This window comes from Protomyctophum parallelum (genome assembly GCF_964188405.1).
Source record: "Protomyctophum parallelum genome assembly, chromosome: 21".
In the NCBI taxonomy this organism is placed as follows: domain Eukaryota; kingdom Metazoa; phylum Chordata; class Actinopteri; order Myctophiformes; family Myctophidae; genus Protomyctophum; species Protomyctophum parallelum.
In genome coordinates this window covers 8083182-8106092 of record NC_139713.1, presented here as the reverse complement: position 1 = coordinate 8106092, position 22911 = coordinate 8083182, and the positions used below count along the sequence as shown (strand labels likewise).

At 43.2% G+C, this 22911-nt stretch overlaps 2 protein-coding genes across 3 annotated transcripts in view; one reads left to right on the top strand and one right to left on the bottom strand.

Moving 5' to 3' along the window:
- dab2 (DAB adaptor protein 2) overlaps positions 1–1071 on the bottom strand; it is a 30196-nt gene extending 29125 nt beyond the window's left edge. The window contains exon 1 of one of the 2 annotated variants that reach the window (XM_083793992.1): positions 863–1071. The gene's annotated coding sequence lies outside the window, so the exon portion shown is untranslated. The remainder of the gene's footprint in view (positions 1–862) is intronic. The other variant, XM_083793993.1, reaches the window with a different exon arrangement.
- On the top strand, positions 426–21387 carry c9 (complement component 9; the record flags this gene model as incomplete). The annotated part of the gene is made up of 13 exons (XM_083793994.1): positions 426–572; positions 868–940; positions 12839–12919; positions 14449–14545; positions 14993–15143; positions 15717–15861; positions 16590–16728; positions 17381–17692; positions 18143–18386; positions 18739–18867; positions 19249–19424; positions 19904–20141; positions 21227–21387. The coding sequence occupies exons 3-13, from the start codon at positions 12846–12848 to the stop codon at positions 21385–21387; spliced, it is 1866 nt and encodes a 621-aa protein (XP_083650120.1). The 5' UTR covers positions 426–572; positions 868–940; positions 12839–12845.
- Positions 21388–22911: the final 1524 nt, after the last annotated feature.

Genomic DNA, 22911 nt, shown 5'->3' with positions numbered 1-22911 from the left:
CACACAGCACACGGCAATGGAATGCTATTCGTGAAATCTGACTTTTTCTTTTTTATATATATACAAAAGTTAAAGAAAAGGTTTACAAGTATTTTGACGAAAAACATGCTTTTATACTTTCATCCAGGCCTACAGGATAAAAGTCATTGAAATATTTGTTGTATGATTCATGAATGATTGATGAACACTCGCAAAGTAAAGTAACGGTCATCAAAACTTCGAGAAAACATCATTTCCCAAACAGACAGACAGTCGAGGAAGAGCTCTATGGCATTTATTATTCCGTCGTACGACGGTGCCGCGCGCACCAAACATAGCCGATCTGCAAGCTCACAACGCGTCGCGGACGAGACGCGTTGTGAGCTTGCAGATCTGCGATTTCTCCCCAAATCCCCTGGCTTTAAAAAGCTGGGCACATTCCGAAAAAAAAAAAACGCGACTCAGCTCAGCTCAGCCTGTTGCTACTACCTACCGTGACTTGTGCGTTTCAAGGCACAGCTGGAATTAATGGAAAACGGTTTTCACGTTTTTCTTTTTGCTTTCAACTTTTTTCCCCCCTCCAGAACATTTTGGCAAAACAAAGTATGAGTACACTTGATCCATTCAAGTAGCCTACGGTTAATTCTGCAGTTCACCTTCAAATGTCATCCTTTCTTTTTTAAGATCCAAAAACAAACTAGTGGTTTTTATAGACGCACGCATCAGCCTATATGCAATGCAATGCCTTCACCGTTTTAAAAAGGAACGGCACAAATTCCCCGAAACTGAAATCGCTTGTCAGAATATACGAGCATGTAGTTATGAATAAAACTGCAACCATAGTGAATCAAGCTGAAAACATGGTGTTTTTTTTTTCTCCTACCCCAGTCAGTCAGAAGAACGCGATGCTATGCGCCTAGACGATCCGTGTCCAGCACAAGAAGACTCCAACAGAAACACAGTAACAACACACACGCACACACACACACACACATACATACACACACACATACACACAGCTCTCTCCAATTTAACACTTGGCTTGCCAGATCTGAAGAGGTAGCCTGCCCTACGTCTTTTGTTGCTCTTTAAATTGAAAGAGGGGGCGGTTCTGCTTTTGGCCAGTCTCTGTTGTTGTGTGGAACTTTGGAACCCTTTTTACCGTTAGGAAATTATGTATGTTGCACTGGACATGCAGTCAGACACATGGTAGCCTCAAAGGGGGCTATTAAATAACGCAGGAGTATAATTTGTATGCTACTATAGAAACTTTGTTTTTGCATAAGACATTTGTGTTTGCTACTAGAATTGATTTGACATTTCAGAGCAGTCTTATAGCCTATATTGTTAATTTGTTACAATTAAGCAATCAAGACATGATGATAAAAAGGATAAGTGCAGCATAGCCTATACTTTTTTACATGATTTGACTGATATGTGAAAATATTAGGCTACATTAGTTATTATTATCTATCTATCTATAAATGTCTCTGTACAACTATATGTCTGTACATCTGTATTAAATGCTCATAACGTGAGAACCACTTGCCCCACCGACTTCAAATTCGACACGCGTGGTGGCGACTGAACCATTTTTTCCTGGCCAAAGCCTGCCTACCTGGGAATTTTGGCCAGGCATAGGCTATGCCCCCACCCCCCCTGTATATATACCTAAATATACCTTTACACTATAAAGGTATATTTACAGTGTGTATATATATACAGTATATGTGCTTTACACATTCACTTGGAGGAAACCAAGACTTCAACCTGCTCATATACAGTAGGGAGGGAGTAGTTCATGGCTCAGTGTCACTCACAAACTCATGGTTAGGACTCTTAACCGGCCTGCCTCAATCCTGAGCCACTGCAGCCCCATAGTAAACTTTGTGCCTGGGCCTGAGCCACTGCAGCCCCATAGTAAACTTTGTGCCTGGGCTGGGCCTGAGCCACTGCAGCCCCATAGTAAACTTTGTGCCTGGGCTGGGCCTGAGCCACTGCAGCCCCATAGTAAACTTTGTGCCTGGGCCGTGGCTCAGCGGTCCGGGCACCCTGGCCTGTAATCCAGTCTGGCAGTGTGCCACGGGTTAGACTCCCGATCCACCTTGGCTGGTAATCAAGTCTGGGCAGTGTGCCGCGGGTTCAACTCCCGATCCCAACGGCCTTTACTGCATGTCACCCCTCATCTCTCTCTCTCCATTTCCTGTCAGCCTACTGTCTGTCCCTCCATAAAAAATAAATAAAATAAAGGCGAAAGCCACAACAAAGAAAAACGTTTTTAGTAAACTTTGTACAATATACAACTTGTATACATGGCACATCTCATCTGTTGTAGTGGATCTTCTAAGCTCACAACGTGCCTCACTCCAACGTGTTATAAGTGGTCAAATATTTGATCAAATATTTGTTTTTTTGTTTTTTTTAAACAAAAACAAAAAAAAACACATTTGACAAACCATTTGACAAAATATGTCTAGACCCTTAATAATATGTAACTCTCGAGTCACTCGAGTTATGAGGAATCCTTGGAAATTAAAAGGTTTGAGAACCACTGCGGGCTAGGACTCTCCGAGAATTGGGATCACCTGCATTGAACCAAAAAGTCTGCCACATATATGTAGGTCAGGCTCTAATTCAAGGCCTGCAGCCTTGTTTATGTAGTTCACCCTTGGCCTCATGATTGTGCTCTGACAATATGAATATGATAGAACCAAAACTCTATACAGCATGCAGGCTTGGTATTTATTGTTTTGAGTACAGCCTGGTCCTTTGACACAAGCTCCCCATCTTATCTTTGTGTGTGTGCTCTGATTCTCTGATCACTGCTTTTATCAGAGGATTATACTTTTACTTGAAACTTCAAGTTGAAGTTAATTGCCAATTTGCCACTGACCTGTGTTGTTTAAGCACTTTCAACCTGTCTTCCCTAATTCTTGGGCATGTCATATGTAGCAATTAACCCCTCCCATCTACAAGCTCACAACGTGTTGAGAGCTTGTAAATCAGCTATTTTCAGCTATACTCTTTAGCTACTGGAGATGCGGTGTGCGACATGGATTTCTACACAGAGGACAGATTCTTACTACATGAAATGCTGCGTTCAAGTTAATCAGAGTTCCCTTCTGTGCCGAGCAGAGAGAAATGCCAACATAACGGAATGCCAACATAAACGTATTATATGCACACTTGTATTCTCATTCTATAATAAATATTTGTTTGATTTTGTCTTGACACAGACACACACACACACACACACACACACACACACACACACAGACACACACACAGACACACACACACACACACACGGCCAGTCATTGGAGCAGCTAACCCTAACCCTAGGCACCACTCAAAAACATGAAAAGTTATAATATGGAGATAGGAGGTTTCTGCCCGACAGCAACGATTTCCTATAATAATGGTAATACTAGATTTCATTTATAATTAACTAAACATTCGTGAAAACCTCAAAAGTCCTAGTATGCGAATATGGCATGGTCCAGTATGTGGCTACAGCCAAACACATGGCCTCTCTTGGCGCTTCCAGGGAAAGTCTTTTTTCCTCTACCCATCCAGGATGGACCCCTCATGCTGTTTTCTCTACTATCTAACAAGATGTTTGGGTGGAAGCTCCATTGTCCCTCTCATATGTCAGAAGCTTGCTATGTGTAATAGGAAACCGTAGAATCCTCAGTGTAGGTTTAATAACTGAGAATGTATGCAATCAACCTCACTCCATCATTATTCAAGTCAAATCCTGCAATCTCGGAACGGTCGCCACCACGTATTCTTTAAAGTAATCTCTGTAAAACAATGCCTAAACAACCTTATTCCTAAACGTAACCCCAGGGAAACTATTCTAAAAACTAGCCTTAATCCTAAACTTAATCTCAGTAAAACCCTATAGGGGCCTATTCCTAAAGTTAACCTCTGTTAAACTAATACAAGAACCGCTTCATAGCCTAGGCGAGCAGTCCACGAAATAAATGGGTGCGAGTGTGCTTTGGGGGCGAGCATTCCGGTTAGCTGGTATAAACTTGGGTCGAACCCGAGGCCAGGTAGGCTAGCCTACTAGCTATACGTTCTGGACTGGAAATTAAATTCACTTTCATTGTCACTGCTCATTTTATAAGGGGGGAAATATAGAAGGAATGTTGTGGTGAGCACATTGGAATGATGCCCTTGGAAGGTACAAAACATTCTTGCCAAACGGCAAGAACGGTCATTCTGACTTATGCATAATTAGTTTATATTCAGAGTTTACGGCTTCAGTATGCTTGACTCGTATGTTAATATTGTTTGTAATGTTAATGTATCTGTGCACGCACCGTATGCGTGGCTCTGTGGTCAACAGAGAGACGGGGAACCTATCTAAGAACTGCAGCTATGGAGAGATAGGGGGAAAGTACAAAGGAAGGATGTCCTTCCTGACTGCATATCCTGTGTTCTGCTGACTGAGGTTGATCTTCTCCAAGCCCACACCACTGACCAACTGAGAATGAACCTCTTTTATCCAATTCTGACCAAGGACTGCAGCGCATAGACCGACTGTATTCTACTGCTTGCTCTAGTTCCCAAAACGTTTTCAATGGACTCGGCCCCCAAATGTATTTGGCCCCCGGAACCGTCATCTGGAAATATTTTGTGCCAGGGACCCCCACGGATGTGCGATTTGTGTTGACCCCTGGGGGTCCCCGGTACCGCACTGGGACTATACTACTGTATATATACAGTATGTGTGTGTATATACATGTGTTTGTAAAAGTAGCTGTCTGTGTTTTTGTATGTGATCAAAGCTCTGTGTAAAGCAGGGTTACATTTAGTGTATTCCATTCATTGTTTTACTACAGTTTATTGTACAGAGGTTATTATCTAGGCCAGGGGTGCCCAGAAGGTAGATCGCGATCTACCAGTAGATCACAGAGGCTTTGTAGGTAGACCACATCACATGCCCCAGAATATATATCATTACAAAAAACTACTTTAATTAGGGTGACTGATTGATTAAACTACAGTAGGCCTAGAGCAGGGGTCGGCAATAGGCTAATGAAAGTTACAGGTGTGCGAGGGTGATAAGAGGGTGTACAAATGGAGAGTACAAATGGAACCAAATGGATCAGGTCCATTTGGTTCCATTTGTACTCTCTCAGAGTTAAGTTGACATTGGTTGAATAAATAAATGTTATAATAGATTGAAGTCCCAGATATAAATGGCATTAAATGGGGGTCAGTAGCCTATGCATGTCAAACTGGGCATCCTTCAAATTTAAATGAGAATGAGAAAATGAGAATCACTGCTAGAGCCCTGCCATATCTGCCAAATGAATTCATTTTACGCTCTCAAGAGTTAAAGATTTATAAGAGTGCATTTGGTTACCAACTCTCCATCGTTTAGCTGGGTACCCCTCAAGGACCACTGGTAGTCCCCGGACCACTGGTTGAGAACCACTGTTCTACATCTATTCTAAGTAGGGATGTCCCGATCCAGATCACTGTTCTACATCTATTCTAAGTAGGGATGTCCCGATCCGATCCAGATCTCTCCATTTCTGTGTTAGCCGATACCGATACCGAATACCGATACTAGTGTTGTGATCTCATGTTGTGTTTATAGCTATCTAGCTACCGGTATATCTCGTGTTGTGTTTATAGCTATCTAGATACCGGTATATCTCGTGTTGTGTTTATAGCAGACTCCTCACTTAAATGTGCACTTGCAGTTTGGGCAACTCCAAAACAAACTCCACAAGTCCCAACATTTTATTTACCTGCCATATAGTGTCAACCCCTTACCCCTGTGTCGGATCGGTGGTTAGACTGGCATATTTACCAATACCGATATGACAAATAAGGGCTGATCCGATACTTTTCCCGATACTGATACAGTATCTGGACATCTCTAAATCTAAGCTTAATTAATTAATGAAAAAATAAAAACCTATTTATTTTGCGCGCACAGACTCAGCCCCCCAGCCTGGTACCCTAGTCAAAATATGGCCCTTGAGGAAAATGAATTGGATACCCCTGGCCTAGAGGGGGAGAGAGAGGGGGGAAGGGGTGGTTGGGGCAGACATAATAAGAGGAAATGTGACATTACTATCAAAGCCACTGACGTTGAGGCACTGAGACACTCTCTGATGGTAAACGAACACAGTTCCTTGTTCTCCTTGATGGTGATTCAGCAGCTACGCACAGCAGCCTCTATTACAACACTTGTTCTGAGCAAAAACAAAACAAAGAAATGTAAGTCAAGGGGTCAAGGATGCAACAGAGCTTAAGCTCAAATGTGTAGTGGCCAGTGGGACATGCATGCTGACTATAAGACAATTATGCACCACCATTATATACTTTGTTGTACGTAAAGATTGTAAAAACAGCCAATCTCAGTGTTGTTAGAATTATTTGGGGGGCCACTTGCAATATACCCAGGGCCAACCAGTGGGGCCTCGACCCACCAGTGTGGCCCCGGCCCACCAGTGTGGCCCCGGCCCACAGGCTGCATGACCCACCAGTGGGGCCCCCGGCCCACAGGCTGCATGGCCCACCAGTGGGCCCCCCGGCCCACAGGCTGCATGGCCCACCATTGGGGCCCGGCCCACAGGCTGCATGGCCCACTGCAGCATGAGCAGAGCCTGCAGTTTTATGTCGACAATGCTGCCTGCCAGAAAAGAAATGTTAAGGGTATGTTTGCTTTCGTCCTTTTATGACAGGAAGACCACAATCCCAGGAGTATATCCATTTGGGGGCGTGAATCCTGGCATTTGGCGGCTGCCCACCACAGCCCGGACCCAAGGGAGCCACTTATCTCTAGGACATAACTGAAGGAGTCGTCGCTTTTCTGTCCTTTCTTCTCAAAGAGGAGAAAGTATGTCTTGTTAACCCTCAGCTCAGTCCACATGCATTCATTCACAGCGACAACTTTTGCCCTGGGTGTGTCTCCCATTTTCTGCTGCACTGTGAACCTCGAGCAGACGTATAGTCCCATTTCCTAAGAAGTAGCCGCAGTAGTTTAAAAACAACCTCATCATTTTTTTTCCCTGGTATGTGAGGAAACGAATAATGAACAACACCGGAATCTGCGTCATCATGGTAACCAGTGATACACACTGGACAGTAACGGTGCATCACTGTACTTCAGAACCTACTGCACTCCAGTCTTTGTATGTTTGGATACGTAGGACTTTCACAGTACATTTCAAAGACAAATATTGTACTTGTTTTGACTCCACTGCATTTCTAGGAAGGGGAAAAAAGTACATTTATGAATTAACCATTTAGGGTACCGGTCACACGGTCTGGCTTTGAGTCTGCCTTTCTTTTTTTTGCAATGGCAATAAAACGCTCCGTTCCCATTGAGAGCCATTGCAAAAAGACGGCCACATAGGCATAATCAAAGTCAGGTGTGACCGTATACCCGCAAGGCCTGTTTGAAACATAGTGAAAAAGCAGATCTACAGTTATTGTTGAGGGGCGCCTATATACAGCTTTTTGTCATAACTCGTGTCACATTTGCCATTGACAATGAAAGGAGAATTTACGTCATATGTGTATGAGGAGTATCTATACTTTGACTCAAGTACATTGTAGCTACTTTGTCCACCACTGACGGCAACAACAACAAAGTAACTCAACAAAGTAATTCAGATAGAAGAAAAGGAAGCCCTAATATTCCCCCCCCCCCCCCCCCCCCCCCCCCCCCCACTATACAGAAAGTCTTTCTAGCCCATTTTGACCTAAGGACGATTCTAAAAAAAAAACTTAAAATCTGAAAGAAAAAAAAATAGTTCCAGGGACCCCCCCCCCCCAGAAGCAAAGATTTGAGTAAAAAACGTTTTCTCTGAAAGAATATATATTCTTTGAGGCACAGTTTCACGATTCTTCAAAAAAATAGCAGACCTACAAGCGCGGCACTGAGTGCTGCGCTATGAGCTTGTAGATCTGCTATTTTTCAACAGTTAAAAGTATAACATTGAAACACCAAAAAGGGGGTTCCCCGTTTTGAAGGGGCTATAGAGTCATGCAGGAGAAGGGGAAGTTATTGGCCCAAGCACCTTGCCTACCCTCCCGTTTCCTGAGAAGCCGGGGAGGAAACTGCAGAAATGGAGTCAAAGTGATGAGTTCAGCACATAGCTGTGCCTCCCAGGCGGAGCCCGTATGACCACATGGCCTCTGGGTCTGCCCGACCCGTGTTCTGCTCACAGGCGTCCAATCAGGGGCCATGGGGGGGAAGAGTCAGGAAAGGGCACCCCCCATATTGACTGGAGAGGGCACTGGGTTATATAGGGTTCCACTTTAAGTTTTAAGTCTTAAGTCAGCAAAAACTAAAATAAATAATCTGGTAACATGGCTTTTCCAGGTGTAATCACATACTAATGAGATCAATTATGTGATCCCATAGCATATGTGGAACCTAGTCTATGGGGACCTACCACGGGTCACGGACAAAGTCAGAGAGAGAAGGATGAGGCTGTCGGGGCACTGAGTCAGGCACCCAGAACTTGAGGCAAGTAAATTGACCCTATGGGGAGCCAAACCCAGGGCAAAGCCAGGAGGGGAAAGAAGCGTACCACCACCTAATGTAGACGTGCTGCGGCGCGACAGCTTGGCTGACAACACTGATGTCCTATCCAACATCAAGAACCTGATGTTGGATAGGAAATTGTGGAGGGCAGCGATCCAGGAATCCCGAGTTGGTGTTCGTTAGACCTCACTCTCGCACCAACTAGTGAGCCAAGGATTTTGTGGCAACCACACATTATTATTGCAATAGCCTATATACAATGCAGAAGGTAATGAATTATTGTTTTATGTACTGTATCAGTACTCCTTTCCCAATACAAAGGCAAGTGCTAGTATATCCTAAAGAATATATTTGAACCACTTTCAACCTGGCATCGCTATTTTGGGCATGTTCACTGTAGGAACAGAAAAAGAAAAAATGCTGAGAATAGCCAATCTATAAGCTCACAACGCATGAACTTACAAGCTTGTAGATGGGCTATTTTAACTATGAATACAGGTGTGCCTTGAGACTTTGACTTGCCATTTTTGGTGTGCATAGGCAACACAAAGTTTGACAACCACTGATACTGATACTATCATATCCCTTTACATATCTTATATTCATTGGTCCATTTATAGACACTACAGCACTCCCTCCTTCTCGAGAGCAAAGTTTTGCAGACTCAGCAAATGCCTTAACCGTCACATGATGCTTTGTTAGTTGTAATAATCTGAAACTTCCTGGACATTACACAAGATTTTCCTTCACCCTACGTGTCAAACAAGACACTGCATGTTTAAACAATTATAATATAAAATATTATGCTATTGTTGTTGCTTCGTCTCCTTCTACAAGTTTCCATACTGTAGATTATTTGTGGTGCCACGTATGAATGTAAAATGTATCAAAGTCACCTTTTTGATTGATTGAGTGATTGATTAAATACTTTAACACATTGAAATCAGTATGGCAAGTACACTTTCACAAGCTATGCAAGATCTGGAGTCTTGTTTCCATTGTGGTCCTGTAATGAATTCATCATCAAGTAATACATGCAATACAAACAATAGGAATACATATAATCAACAAGGGCATATATATATATCAAGTGTGGCTAGACTTGGTATTGCTGAATCTAGATTAGGCTTCAGTTGTACAATGTTGCCATCTTGTGGACAAAAGCAATATGCTTCCCAGAAAGGCCCTGATCAGGCTCTGCCAGTGGCCCAAACTCACCTGCCATTTGATTACTTGTCTTCTACTTACTTATGTATAAACGCAGGTGGACCTGGATTGGCCAGAATGGACATCAATGCAATCCCAAGAGTCGCATTACACTGGACCCCAGAAGGAAAGAGAAAGAAAGGCAGGCCCAAAACGACATGTCGTAGGACGATTGAGAAGGAGCTCCAGCTACAACATCAGAGCTGGGGGACCATAGAGAAGATGGCCAAAGACAGATGCAAGTGGAGGAACTTTGTTGCTGCCCTATGCGCCAGCCGGCGTAATGGGGATAAGTAAGTAAGTAAACTTACTTATTAGTCAGTCCACTTTTCAGTCAGTTTGCACTCTTCGGACCCCACAGACTATGATGACAATGGATATAACGGGTATTGGTATTACTAATATAGGGTGGGGTATGTATTCCTGATTTCCTGATTCCTCGTTGCGCTTTTGTTTGAAATGTACCCATTGCTTTTATTTTAAATGCATACTGTGAATACAAAACTTAAATCAGTAGGCTAGTGCCCGATAGGCACAGGTCTAGTAATGAAAACAATGACAAACATTTGAACCACATTACAACTAAATAAATATAGTGTTACATGAAAAACGTGCAATCATTCACTATAGTGTGTCCTCAAGAAGCACCCTGAATGTCTCTGGAGACCAATCGAACCAGTACGAACCGGAAATTATTAATAAATGAAGTCTGTGATGTGACCATAAAACTGATTCTGAGACAGACACAGGGAGCTCCACTGGTCTCCTTCAACCCAGATTTGGCACAAACATGGGGTTAAATTCGTTCTACTGTGCTATGCCACCAAAGATATGGAATGCCTAACAGTCATCGAAAAATGACCCTCCCAAAACCGCCATAAATAGCACTTGTCTGCCATTTGTAACTGGTCTAGAAAAGACGAGCACACACACACACACACACACACACACACTCACACTACACTCACACTCACACTCACACACACACACACACACACACACACACACACACACACACACACACACACACACACACACACACACACACACACACACACACACACGCGCGCGCACCCCCCTCCCTCCCTCCCCCCACCAACAAAATAATCAACCCACAAGTTATAACACATCCACTACATCACCGGGTCAGTAGGTCATTCAGGTCTGATATTAGGTCTGTCCACATTGAAATTGACCCCTGTTGAGCCTGATTAGTCCTTGCCGACGACAGTTCCAGATAGGCAACATGTCCAGAAAGCTTCGCAGCCAATGTGTTTTGGAAATGTCATGTGGGAGTTGACCTTTAAGGAAGTTGTTATGAGTTTATTTGTATTTAATTAGGAATTATACTCACGCCGGTCCGGGCATCTATAGGTTCCGAATGCAGCCTCACAGCACATTGTGGGTTCGAGTCCCATTCCTGACAAACTTTGCTGTACTGTATGTCACTCCCCGTCTCTCTGCCCTCCTTTCCTGCACTCTCAATAAAGGCAAAAAGACCAAACAATATCTTAAAAAAGGGAATTTCTGTCCATGAAACTAAAGTGGTGTCTTGTTGCTTCATTATATTTAAAGGAAAAAAATGATTAATTCTATTGATATAACAAATATTCTCACAGTTGGAGTAAAATAATGACCTAAATACTTCCTGGACTTTACTGTCAGTGGAACGTCCAAAAAACCTTCGTCCTTAAATATTTGCTCTGTCTTCCGGTAAATCGCTGTCCTGCAGTATATTGCACAATACTGGTAGGAAACTATAAATGCCGTCAATGACGAGAAATGGTTCTTAAAAAAGGGTAAGGTCTGCACACTGGATAATGCTCCAAAGCTAATAAAAAAAAGAAAAAAAATACTTTCAGCTCTTCATCAAACAATGAGATACACATACAAGAACCTACATACTATAGGCCATAGAGTAAGACAGTTACGACATTGAGGGGGCAGAAAACGAAGCGCTGTTCATGCAGCCTGGAGAGTGACAAGCTGGAGTTTGAAATACATTGTTTTCAACGAGGGCGGCGCAAAATATCAGCAGTTTTAGGCATGTGTGCATTGCAAACTGTTACCCATTTTGACCTGAGATCGGATTCTAAAAATAACTTCTACATCCTGACAGTTTTCTGAAAAAGCTATGTTTCTATGTCAGTCGTTCTTCGATTTTTCAAAAATAGCAGACCTACAAGCTCATAGCGTGCCACTCAGCTTGTAGATCTGCTATTTTTCAGTAGCTACAGGTATATTATAACATAATGCTAACACCAAAAGGGGTGATGCTGATATAGACTGAATGTCCTTATTACACTTTCAGAATTAATATCATGAATTAATGAATGTTCAGCAACTGGCCTGGGCTGTGTGTGGTTCAGCGGTCCGGGCCAGCCACCTTGGCTGGGAATCCAGTCTGGCATCTCGACGGCCTTTACTGCATGGCGAGCCGCCAAGTGGCATGGCCAGTTTGGCCACCGGTCGCGGTCGAACTTGGATCTCGCTGTCTCTCAGCTATCCCTCCATAAAAGATATTATATATGTTCAGCAACTTATCAATTTAATTCAGAATGTTCTGTTAGAAATGTAATATTTTATTTAAATTGATAATGGAATGAAGTAAGAAAATAAATTAAAAGAAAAAATTGAGTGAGTCGTTTTGTTTCAGTATAGCCAAACAGCTCAGGTCATGAGTTGGACTATATCAATATTGCTACATCTGAGATCCAAGGTCTTGATTTTAACCCATTTTGATCGGGAACCCGTTTTGGTGTTAGCATCATGTTATGCTTTAGCTATTGAAAAATAGCAGATCTACAAGCTCATAGCGCGCCACCGAGTGGCGTGCTACGAGCTTGTAGGTCTGCTATTTTTGAAAAATCGAAGAGCGACTGACATAGAAGACATTTTTAGAATCTGATCTCAGGTCAGAATGGAAAACTGTCAGGTTGTAGCAGACATTTTTAGAATCTGATCTCAGGTCAGAATGGAAAACTGTCAGGTTGTAGAAGACATTTTTAGAATCTGATCTCAGGTCAGAATGGGTTAAAGCAACAGTAGTGTGCTAATCTTTGACACAGTGGTGTGTGTGTGTATATATAGGACAAGTGGACATAATGCTCTCTATTTCATTATATCTCTCAGCTTCATCATGAGGACTCCCACCGCTCTCCAGTCATGCTGCCTTGGTCTGGGTCTAATGGTGGTTCTACTTGGACAAGGAATGTATGTATATACTGTATATATCTATACATATATATGACTCGTGTATCTCTCCATTGATGTAACCCATTTAGACCGCGTTTTGAGCTGGTGGATCTGCTATTTTTTATTTTTTTTTGTGTAGTCTCCGAATGCTATTTATAGAGTCTGGAACTATAGCCCCCCCCCCCCATGAGCTGATTAAGGAAGCTGCCATTTCCGTTCACGAAAATATATTTTTAAATATCTTTACATTTTCTTTTTGTATTTTCTTTTCTACTAAGCAACAAGCTATAATGCTTTAGATGATTTATATTTATATTAGAATAAATTTGCGTGACTGTAAAGACGAAACGGAAGTGGGGAGGAGGCTCCACTTCCGCTTTATCGCGTACTCATGATGGCGCTTCCGTTGGTCCAGACTGTATGATAAAAGCATTTGGAAATTGCGAGAGTCAACAGTCTGGTAACGCGAGACTACCTTCTGTGTGCCACTGTAGTACGACCAAGTAGGGCGATGAACGAATAAACGCAAAAGGTTTGAATATGGGGATACGAGGTTTTCGTCCCCGACAACACAAGGAAATGATAGCAACTAAACTGACACAGAGGCGTTCACAGCCTGAGAGGTATAACAACGTATACATCTACGTTCTAAACGGGTTAAGGGCAGGGGTCATTGCCATGTTGGCTTGTGGTGGACATTTTTGTCAACATTCCATTTTTTGCCACGGACATAGAAAATGAGTGGACGAAAATATTACCAGAAACACAAATAGATAACCCTGAATGACAATAACTGGTGTGTTGTAATGAAACATGTGAGAACCACTAGTACTAGTTGAACTCCTAATGTGCCATAGAGTCATAATACATTATTGTCATACTTATTCTGCAGAAAACCTGGAGACTTGACATTCAGCAAAGTGTGTGTTGTTATGATCAAAATAAGAACATTATAATGGTGTGTGAAACAGAAAATCTAAGAATTTGCCACGGACAAGACCAAGTCACATTTGTCCGTGTACGGACATGTTGGCGACCCCTGGTCATCATAGAGGATGTGGGGAAAGCAGCATGTCCTTGTTTTTCTTGAGAGGCCATATGTTTGATTTTAGCTTTCTCTTCAGCTTTTTTACTGTGGATTTATATTTACATGCACATATGTTGTATTTTATAGTGTGTTGTGATTATTTTTTTATGTGGCTGCTATCTTGGCCAGGTCTCTCTTGTAAAATAGATGTATAAGGTGAAATACATTTTAAATATGATTTTCTGTAATACGTTGGGTTTTAATCTGGGTCCGATTTGCTGGGGTGGGGCGGGGGGGAATAAATTGGACCTAGGGGTCCTTGAGGGAGTTCCAGGGTGTCCCCAGCTAAATGATAGTTAGAAACCAAATGGACCCTTATGGGTCTGTAACTGTGTACAAATGGACCCTAACGGGTCCATTTGGTTCAGGCTAATGAGTATAATTTTGGGGGTCCTTGACATGAAAAAGTTTGGGAACCACTAGTTTACCTTTTAAACCCTCCCCATGTATGTGTTCATAGGGCAGCTCCCAGCGAGCCCTCACCCATCAACTGCATGTGGAGCCGATGGTCGGAGTGGACCGCGTGTGATCCTTGTGCTGGGAAAGCACCATCACGGGTATGTTTTCTGGACCTTTGCTGATAATGGACAAAGAAAATAAAAGTACTTAACCCATTCTGGGCGGGGTTCCCTATTTGTACCTTACCCCCTCAGGCCGGGAACCCATATTGGGGTTCTGTACAGTATGTAAAGTATTCAAAAATGTAAAATTTTTGATTCTGCTATATCAATATTTGAAGTTTTTCAGAAACCTTAGGTCAGGATTTAGAGGCGTTTTTAGAATCGGCCTTAGGCCTGAATGGGTTAAAGTACCAAGACTAGAAGTATAGTAGCCTATACTCATCATGCAGAATGTCCTAGTTCACAAGTTTTCAATGAAAAAAATTGACCTTCCTGTGTAATGATATGGTATACTCTTCCTTTTTTACTACAGTATATTGGACTGTTTCTCGTAAACGGAACATCACTATATAGTCCTACATTGTGTCTACTACATTTTGACAGAGCCGTTCCCGCGGCGTGGAGGTGTTTGGTCAGTTCGGTGGAACGCCCTGCAGGCAGGCCGTAGGAGAGAAGGCGCCGTGCGCCACGGCCGCCGTGTGCCAGCAGCCTCCCCCGGCTCCCTGCGCCCAGAGCGAGTTCCAGTGTGGCTCGGGTAGGTACCGTGCTACTGTTGTTCCTAGAGCGGTTCCCATACCAATACCAGTTTCGGTAAAGTTGCCGATACGGGGCCTAAAAAAAATGCTGGTATCGGTATCGGCGAGTATGCCAGTCTATGCCCGCATGCCGATACCATGTAATGCATGTAATTTACAGTCAATCAATTATTTTGTATTTTGAACGCTTCAGTTGACTGATATGATATAGTATGATATAGTACTTTATTGTCAGTTCACACTGAAATTTGTCTTGCGACCCAGCAGCCATGTTAAATCTGCTATATTTACACTGCATTTTTAATGTAATGTTCATCAATATACACTGTCCCGACCAAATAAACAAACACACATACACACATTTGACACAAAGAACAAAACAATATTACATACATATGAAGACAAGAGCAATGTCCACCGCTCAGATTGCCCCATGGCCCCAACTCCTGATTAAGTCTGAGGTGGTATTAAGTCTGAGGTGGTATTCCTTGCTAACCAAAGCCCTTAATGCGTTGAAGGATCTCTTACCCTGTCTTTAACTCTTGTCGTCCCCACCCTGTCTCTCTGTCCAGGCGAGTGTATCAGGAGCAATCTGAAGTGTAACGGCGACAGCGACTGTCAGGATTCCACAGACGAGGACGAATGTGAAGACACGCGTAAGCCCTGTCGCCTATTAGACCTGGAGAACAACGAGCAAGGCAGGACGGCGGGATACGGGTACGATATACAGTATATAACGCAACTTGTCACTGCTGTTGTTTTCTCAGACATTATTCTATAGATTATACTTTTCCAATGAATCGAGAGGCACGTTTGTTGAATATCGACAATTTGTCAATTCTAATACATTCTTCATAGTGTGAAAAGAACAGATTTTATTCACATATGGTGAATGGTGCATTTATATTGCGCCTTTATCCAAGGCGCATTACATAGATTGTGCATTACATTCACCCATTCATACACTGATGACAGAGGAAACTATGCAAGGCAGCAACTTGCACATCGGGAGCAATTAGGGGTTCAGTGTCTTGCTCAAGGACACTTCGACACTAACTCTGGGGGAGCCCGCGTTCAAACTGGCAACCTTGCGGTTCCCCATCCGGCCACTCTACCCCTGAACCACCACCGCCCCTGAGTCCCGAGTCCCACTGTTTTGTGGCTTAGCCGTCCCAAACTCTAGTATTTCAAAATGGTCCGTTTTCCTCCATACACCAGAGTCAACATATTGAACTATAGTATTTCTAAAGGTAACAACAAGACAACTCACCCTTTTTCCACCTCCAAGTGAGTTGTCCGGACATCTCACCCCGAAAGTCCGGACAACTCACCAGACATCTCACCCCGGTGAGATGTCTTCACTTTCGGGGGTGAGCTGTCTTCACTTCCGGGTATTCATTGTACAGTATTCTTTCTAAATGGTCCTTTTTCCCCTCATACACCAGAGTCAACATATTAGGCACGGGTCCTCGAATGAACGCCTTCTACAATGATTACTTTAATGGGAGGTGTGAGAAGATACTGAATCCCAGCACCCGGGCGTATGACAGGCTCCCCTGGAATGTGGGTCAGCTCCACTATGCGGTTAGTCACAACTCTTCCATCTACCAAATAACTAACTAACCAATTCATTTCAAGGACACCCAGTTTAATATCGTTGCTGTCGGGCAGAAACCTCCAGTTTTTTTTTCATCATACTTCATCATACTACAGCGTCACACTTGGTGTTGTTGATGTTGAATCCTGAAACATAACAGTTTTGGACATATGAGGTTTCCACCCGACAGACAGTATTCTGCATTGGGACATGGAATTCCATTTGAGATTATTTTGTAAAAAGAAATTCTCTGGGACCCCAATCGTCACTGGAGTCAATTTTCACCGGTTGGTGGTTTTGGTTCTTAGTCCATGAGCCAGAGCTCCAAAACAAACTGGCTCATGGACTAAGAACCAAAAAGAACAGAACCGGTTCCCGAACGGTGGAAAAGGGGATGATCGGAGTGTATACAAATGTGTACACTCTCAGAGTTACAGACCCGTAAGGGTCCATTTGGTCACTATACTGTAATGATTAATCATTTTGCTGGGGACCCCCATGGGAACCCCCATCGAGGACCCCCACTTTGAGAACCACTGATCAATACAGTTTGACTGTTTAATTAGAATGTTGGTTCTGATCACGTGGCGCAATAAGACTCACCATGGCCTAAATATACAATCTGTGTGTTTTTCCCAGACTCGTGTTGACGAGCGCATTTCTACAGAGGTCTACGAAGACACCCACACCATTATGAGTGAACTACTCACCGAGAATAGTTTCAACATCAATGCCGGAATCAACCTAAAATACACCCCTACTGAAAAGTCCCCAGCTGCCGAGGGTGGCGACGCTGGTGGTGCCGAGGGTGGTGACGCCGCTGGTGCCGTCGCTGGTGCTGCCGCTGGTGCTGCTGGGACTGGTACCTCTGTTAGTGGCGACATTGGGGCTGACATTGACTATGACAAGTCAACAATGGTCAAGCAGCTATCCGAGTATACTACTCAAAAGGTAGGCGTTAACCCTTTTGTAACAGAGTATTTCTACATTGCAGTATTGATACTTAACTGATATTTAGACCCCGAGGACGCATCTGTGTCACCTTTATTTATAGCTTTTAACCACTTTAACAATTAGTTTAAACTTTAGCTGTTGGAAAAATAGCAGATCTACGAGCTCATAGCGAGGCACCGGAGTGCTTGTGGATCTGCTGTTTTCTTTTTTTTATATCGTGAAAATGTGGCGCAAATCTTTGAATATATATATATCGTCGTTCACAGCATAGTTTTTAACTCAAATCTTTGCTTCTGGGGGGGGGGGGGGGGTCCCTGGAACAACATATTTTCAGATGGGGGTAATTCTGTGGGTCCTTAACATGGAAAACGTTTGAGCACCAGTGCACCACCACTGTTTTTTCAGAGAAAACTGTAGACTAAGTACCTCTTCCTTCACGCCGTTCAGAACAAGGCCTTCATGAGGGTGACGGGGAAGGTGCAGCTGAGTACCTACCGGCTCCGCTCCCTTCATCTCCAACTCGCCAACGACTTTGTGCAGCACGTGAGGTTGTATCTGCCAGTGGAGTACGAGAAGGGCCGCTACTTTGGCTTCATCGAGGACTGGGGAACGCACTACACCAAGAATGGAAAGTCTGGCGGGGAGTACGACCTGGTCTACGTTATGAACAAGGAAGTCATCAAGGCTAAAAGTATGTGTGTGTGTGTGTGTGTGTGTGTGTGTGTGTGTGTGTGTGTGTGTGTGTGTGTGTGTGTGTGTGTGTGTGTGTGTGTGTGTGTGTACTCTCTCGTTGGGAGGGATTTTAGTTTGAGACTTAAGAGGCTTTTTGTTTTTACACAGTAAATATAATCGTCATCAGCGTTAATTTAACTCTGAAAGTTCCACTTGTATAAACTCTCAGAGCTACAGAATGAATACATGAACAGTGAGGATTTTCCTGGTGGTATAGTTAGATTTTCAAAATGTCTGTATTTTCAAAGTGACGGGTAAATAGCTCACTTTTTCTCTGATGCTAAAGCGAGATGGTATCTGTTTTATTGCAGTGGTGACAGAGAGCACACTGAAAGAATGCCTGAAAGGTGGTATCTCTGCCAACGTGCAGACAGGTGGCGTGGAGATCGGTGGCCATGTAAAACCTTCAGACTGCAAAACCGTCTCCCCAAAACCTTCAAGTGAGCTTTTCTACCTTATTTTTTCTATAATACTTTATACATAAAACTATGATTTATTAGTGTTATTGTTATCTTTATAGGGGGGGGGGCATTAGATTAAAAACAAATAGCAGAGCTACAAGCCCACAGAATGCATCACAACGTGATGCATTTCTTTTCTTTACACAAATCTTCTTTTCTGGGGGTCCACTGGCATGCCACAAAACATTTTCAGATGGGGGTCCGCGGCCAAATACACGTCAATTTGATTTGGGGGGGGGGGGGGGGGGGTGGTCCTTCCTTGACATAGGTAAAAGGTTTGAGATCAACCACCGCTGTAGGCCTATACTGTAAAAAAATCTCTTGACACACAAATTGACCTTTTTCTCGCCGGAACAACAGCCGATGGTTCGGGCAGCGCGTTGGTGGCAGATGTGTTGATATCAGTGGCTGGCGGAAGCGCCGCGGCCACCGCCGCCATGAAGGACACGCTAAAGAAGGAAGGAGTCCTGGACGGGTCCATCTTCTCTCAATGGGCCGGATCCATCGCCATGGAGCCGGCGCTCCTGGACAGTGACGTGGGTTTGTTTTTATTTTTTTAACCCATTTTGACCTGAGATCAGATTCTAAAAATTTTCTTCTACATCCTTTTGACAGTTTTCTGAAAAAGCTATGTTTCTATGTCAGTCGTTCTTTGATTTTTCAAAAATAGCAGACCTACAAGCTCGTAGCGTGCCACTCGGTTAAACTAAATGAAAACAACACGTCCCGCTGCGACGCGTTGTGAGCTTGTAGATCGGCTGTTTTCAGCAAGTGTAAAATCAGCCATTACAACGGCATCAAGGCCCACCAAAATACATTTTAGTCGACTAAATCAACCGTAGATTTAGTCGACTAAAATCCTATAAAATTTAGTCGACTAAAACTAGACTAAACACCAAGACATTCCAGGTGACTAAAATGTGAAAAACTATTCAAGAGACTATGACTATAAAAAAAAAATCAAAATGTGCCGACAAAAACAACACTGATATCCCTGTGTTATTACCGCCGACAGCCAGAGCCGATATACACGTTGATTCCAATGGACATGGCGAACGCCAGCGCGAAGATCTCCAACCTCAAGCGGGGCATAGAAGAATACGCGGCGGAATACAGCCTGTGCAAGTGTAAACCCTGCCAGAACGGAGGCACCTTGGCACTCATCGACGGCCAGTGCATGTGTCTGTGTCCTCCCCTGTACGAAGGCCAGGCTTGCCAGCGACACAAGACTGACACATCTGCCACCGTACAAGGTATCAAATACATTCTGGGAGTTTAGGTCCCTAGACTCCCTACACACTAAAGGTCCCTACACACTGGGCGCGATTTTCGGATTTTTAGCAGCGTTTCTCCATCGGTTTTCCGAAAAACGCGCCCAGTGCATGTGCAACCACCTTTTCTGTCTGTCTGCCGGCCCGAATATGGAAATATTTGGGTTTCGGTGAACTGGTCAAGTATCATATTTTTTGGTGAAATACCTCCATTTTGAAATTGTGATTATAAAATACGTATTACAATATCAAATCAAATCTACATTTTCAAAAGCAGAGCCATACGATGCATTGTGAGATACGTAGAGCAGCAATTCTTGAAGAGTTTTGAAAGCAACAGGAACAGGCTCGATCCATTCATGTCATATGATGTTATGGGAGCCCTCAGCCATGGGCACTTGATGTTGTGCAAGGAAGTATAACTTAAAGGACCACTTCACCACTTTTCATCCTATATTCATATTGGTCCTCACTAATGATAAAATAGGGGGAAAAAAATCTTCTGTCTGTCTCTCATAGGAAGGCTAGTGGGCAGTTCAGAAATCGTCTTCCAGTGATATATTTTTGAGGAACAGCAATGTCCGTGTTCACCTATGTGTCCGTGTGACGTTAATGAGCACCAGTATGACTATTAGTACCAGTAGGGGCGCTGTTGTGCCAGAAACAGAGAGTGCTGCACTGTTGCCCGCTAATGAGAGAGAGACTACTCAGTTCACACGGGTGTGATTTTTTTAAACAACAATTGCGAGAATGATGGCTTCCATTTATTGCATTGTAACTTTTCAGGAATAGAAAGCCTGCAGTTTTTATTAGCTTGTATTCCCCATCGACGATGCTCACTGGAAGACAGGTTTCTGAACTGCCCACAGACCTCCTATGAGAGACACAGCCCGAGTAGAACTAATCGGTGCCATTTTCTCATGATGAATATCAGTGAGGAGCAATTATATGAAGATAGGTTGAAAAGTATGTGAGCATATTGATACTGTATCAGTCATTGTTCATGTATTTATGTATTATTATTATTGTAATATTATTGTAATTATTATTGTAATTAACCTTTGCAGTCGTGACGGGGACCGTGGCTCAAGTAGGAAACTGGGCGTGTTGGTCCAGCTGGACGGGCTGCAGCGGAAACACGCGCAGCCGCACGCGCTCCTGTAATACAGAGGGACTCACTGGCGCCACCTGCAGGGGAGACGAGACCACCAGTGAAGACTACTGCTGAACAGATGAAAAAGAAACTCCCCTCCCCCCCTTGATTTTGTGCCTAACTTCTAATGGAGATATTAATTAAAAAATACACAGCTCTGTGCATCTGAACACTTTGGCCTGTAGTGAAAAGAGTATGTATTTAATAGACTAGAGGCGTGTCTTAAAAAGCGCAGCGGGTCACATTCCAGCGTGGGAACAGAGAAAATGAGAAGCAGATGATAGGATGGAGGCTGGACACATCACACACACACACACACACACACACACACACACACACACACACACACATACAGAGATGATAGGAGGGAGGCTGGACACATCACACACACACACTGGTGTAGGTATATATAGCAACATTACGTTTTAAAAAAAACGTAGGATTTGCTATTTTTTACATTTTTGAAAACTGTGTTTATTCAAGTGTTGAATTAATGGTTGAATAATTTATTTTTATTTTATTTTAAATGTTTAATTTAGCCTATAATTCTTGGGGTCTTGGGCGTGAAAACCTACTGGTTTAGAAGGCATTTTGTAGAGTCTGCTTGAACCCCCTATTTATTTGAATGGTGGTGGTGAACACAGCTGGAGTTGTCACCTCCCCAGTTTTTCGGGTCAGTAAAAGCCATTGATGTTTTTTAGAGAGAGAGAATTGCTACGGCGCGTTAAACCAGTGGTGCACGGCCTCTTTTACGCAGCTGGGCCTGCCGTAGCCGAGCGGGTGTAGAGACTGGCCATCTGGAAAAAGGAAGATCTCTGGTTCGTGCCCCGACCCCGGTCATGTGTCCAAAGCCACATTCCAATACCCCAAAATCCAGCATGGTGGAGTTAAAGGACCACTTCACCACTTTTCAACATCTCTTCATATAATTGGTTCTCACTAATGTTCATGATAAAAGACCACCATTTTTTCCTACTCAGTCTGTGTCTCATAGGAGGGCTTTGGACAGTTCGGACAACCGTCCACCAGTGACATCATCATTTAATAGGCAGATTTGTGTTAAAATATATTTAGATTTTTATTTTCGTGAAAACGATGGCTTCAACTTTTGCATTGCAACTTTTCAGGAAAAGAAAGCCTGCCGTTTCTATTAGCTTGGATTCACCATCGATGATGTCACTGGTGGACGGCTTTCTGAACTGCCCACAGCCTTTCTATGAGACACAGACTGAGTAGGATAAAATGGTGGTATTTTATCATGAACATTAGTTAGGACCAATTATAGGAAGAGAAGTTGAAAAGTGGTGAAGTGGTCCTTTAACGGTGAAATTGGTGACCTGCTGAAACATGTGACAATCACATAAATAGCTAAATATACCTAGCCCTGTAAACATGACTCTCGTATTCATACGAGAGTCATGACGCAACTTCACCCTGGTTTTTGCAGACGCTACATTTACAAATAATTAAAATATATAAACATTCGCATTTCAAATATAAAGTACTCACAAAGTGTCCCACGGGTGTTAGTTAGTAGCAGCGCCAGCGATTAGAATTTCTGCATCCCGCGTTGTTTAATAAAAAGCATTTTTATCCGAG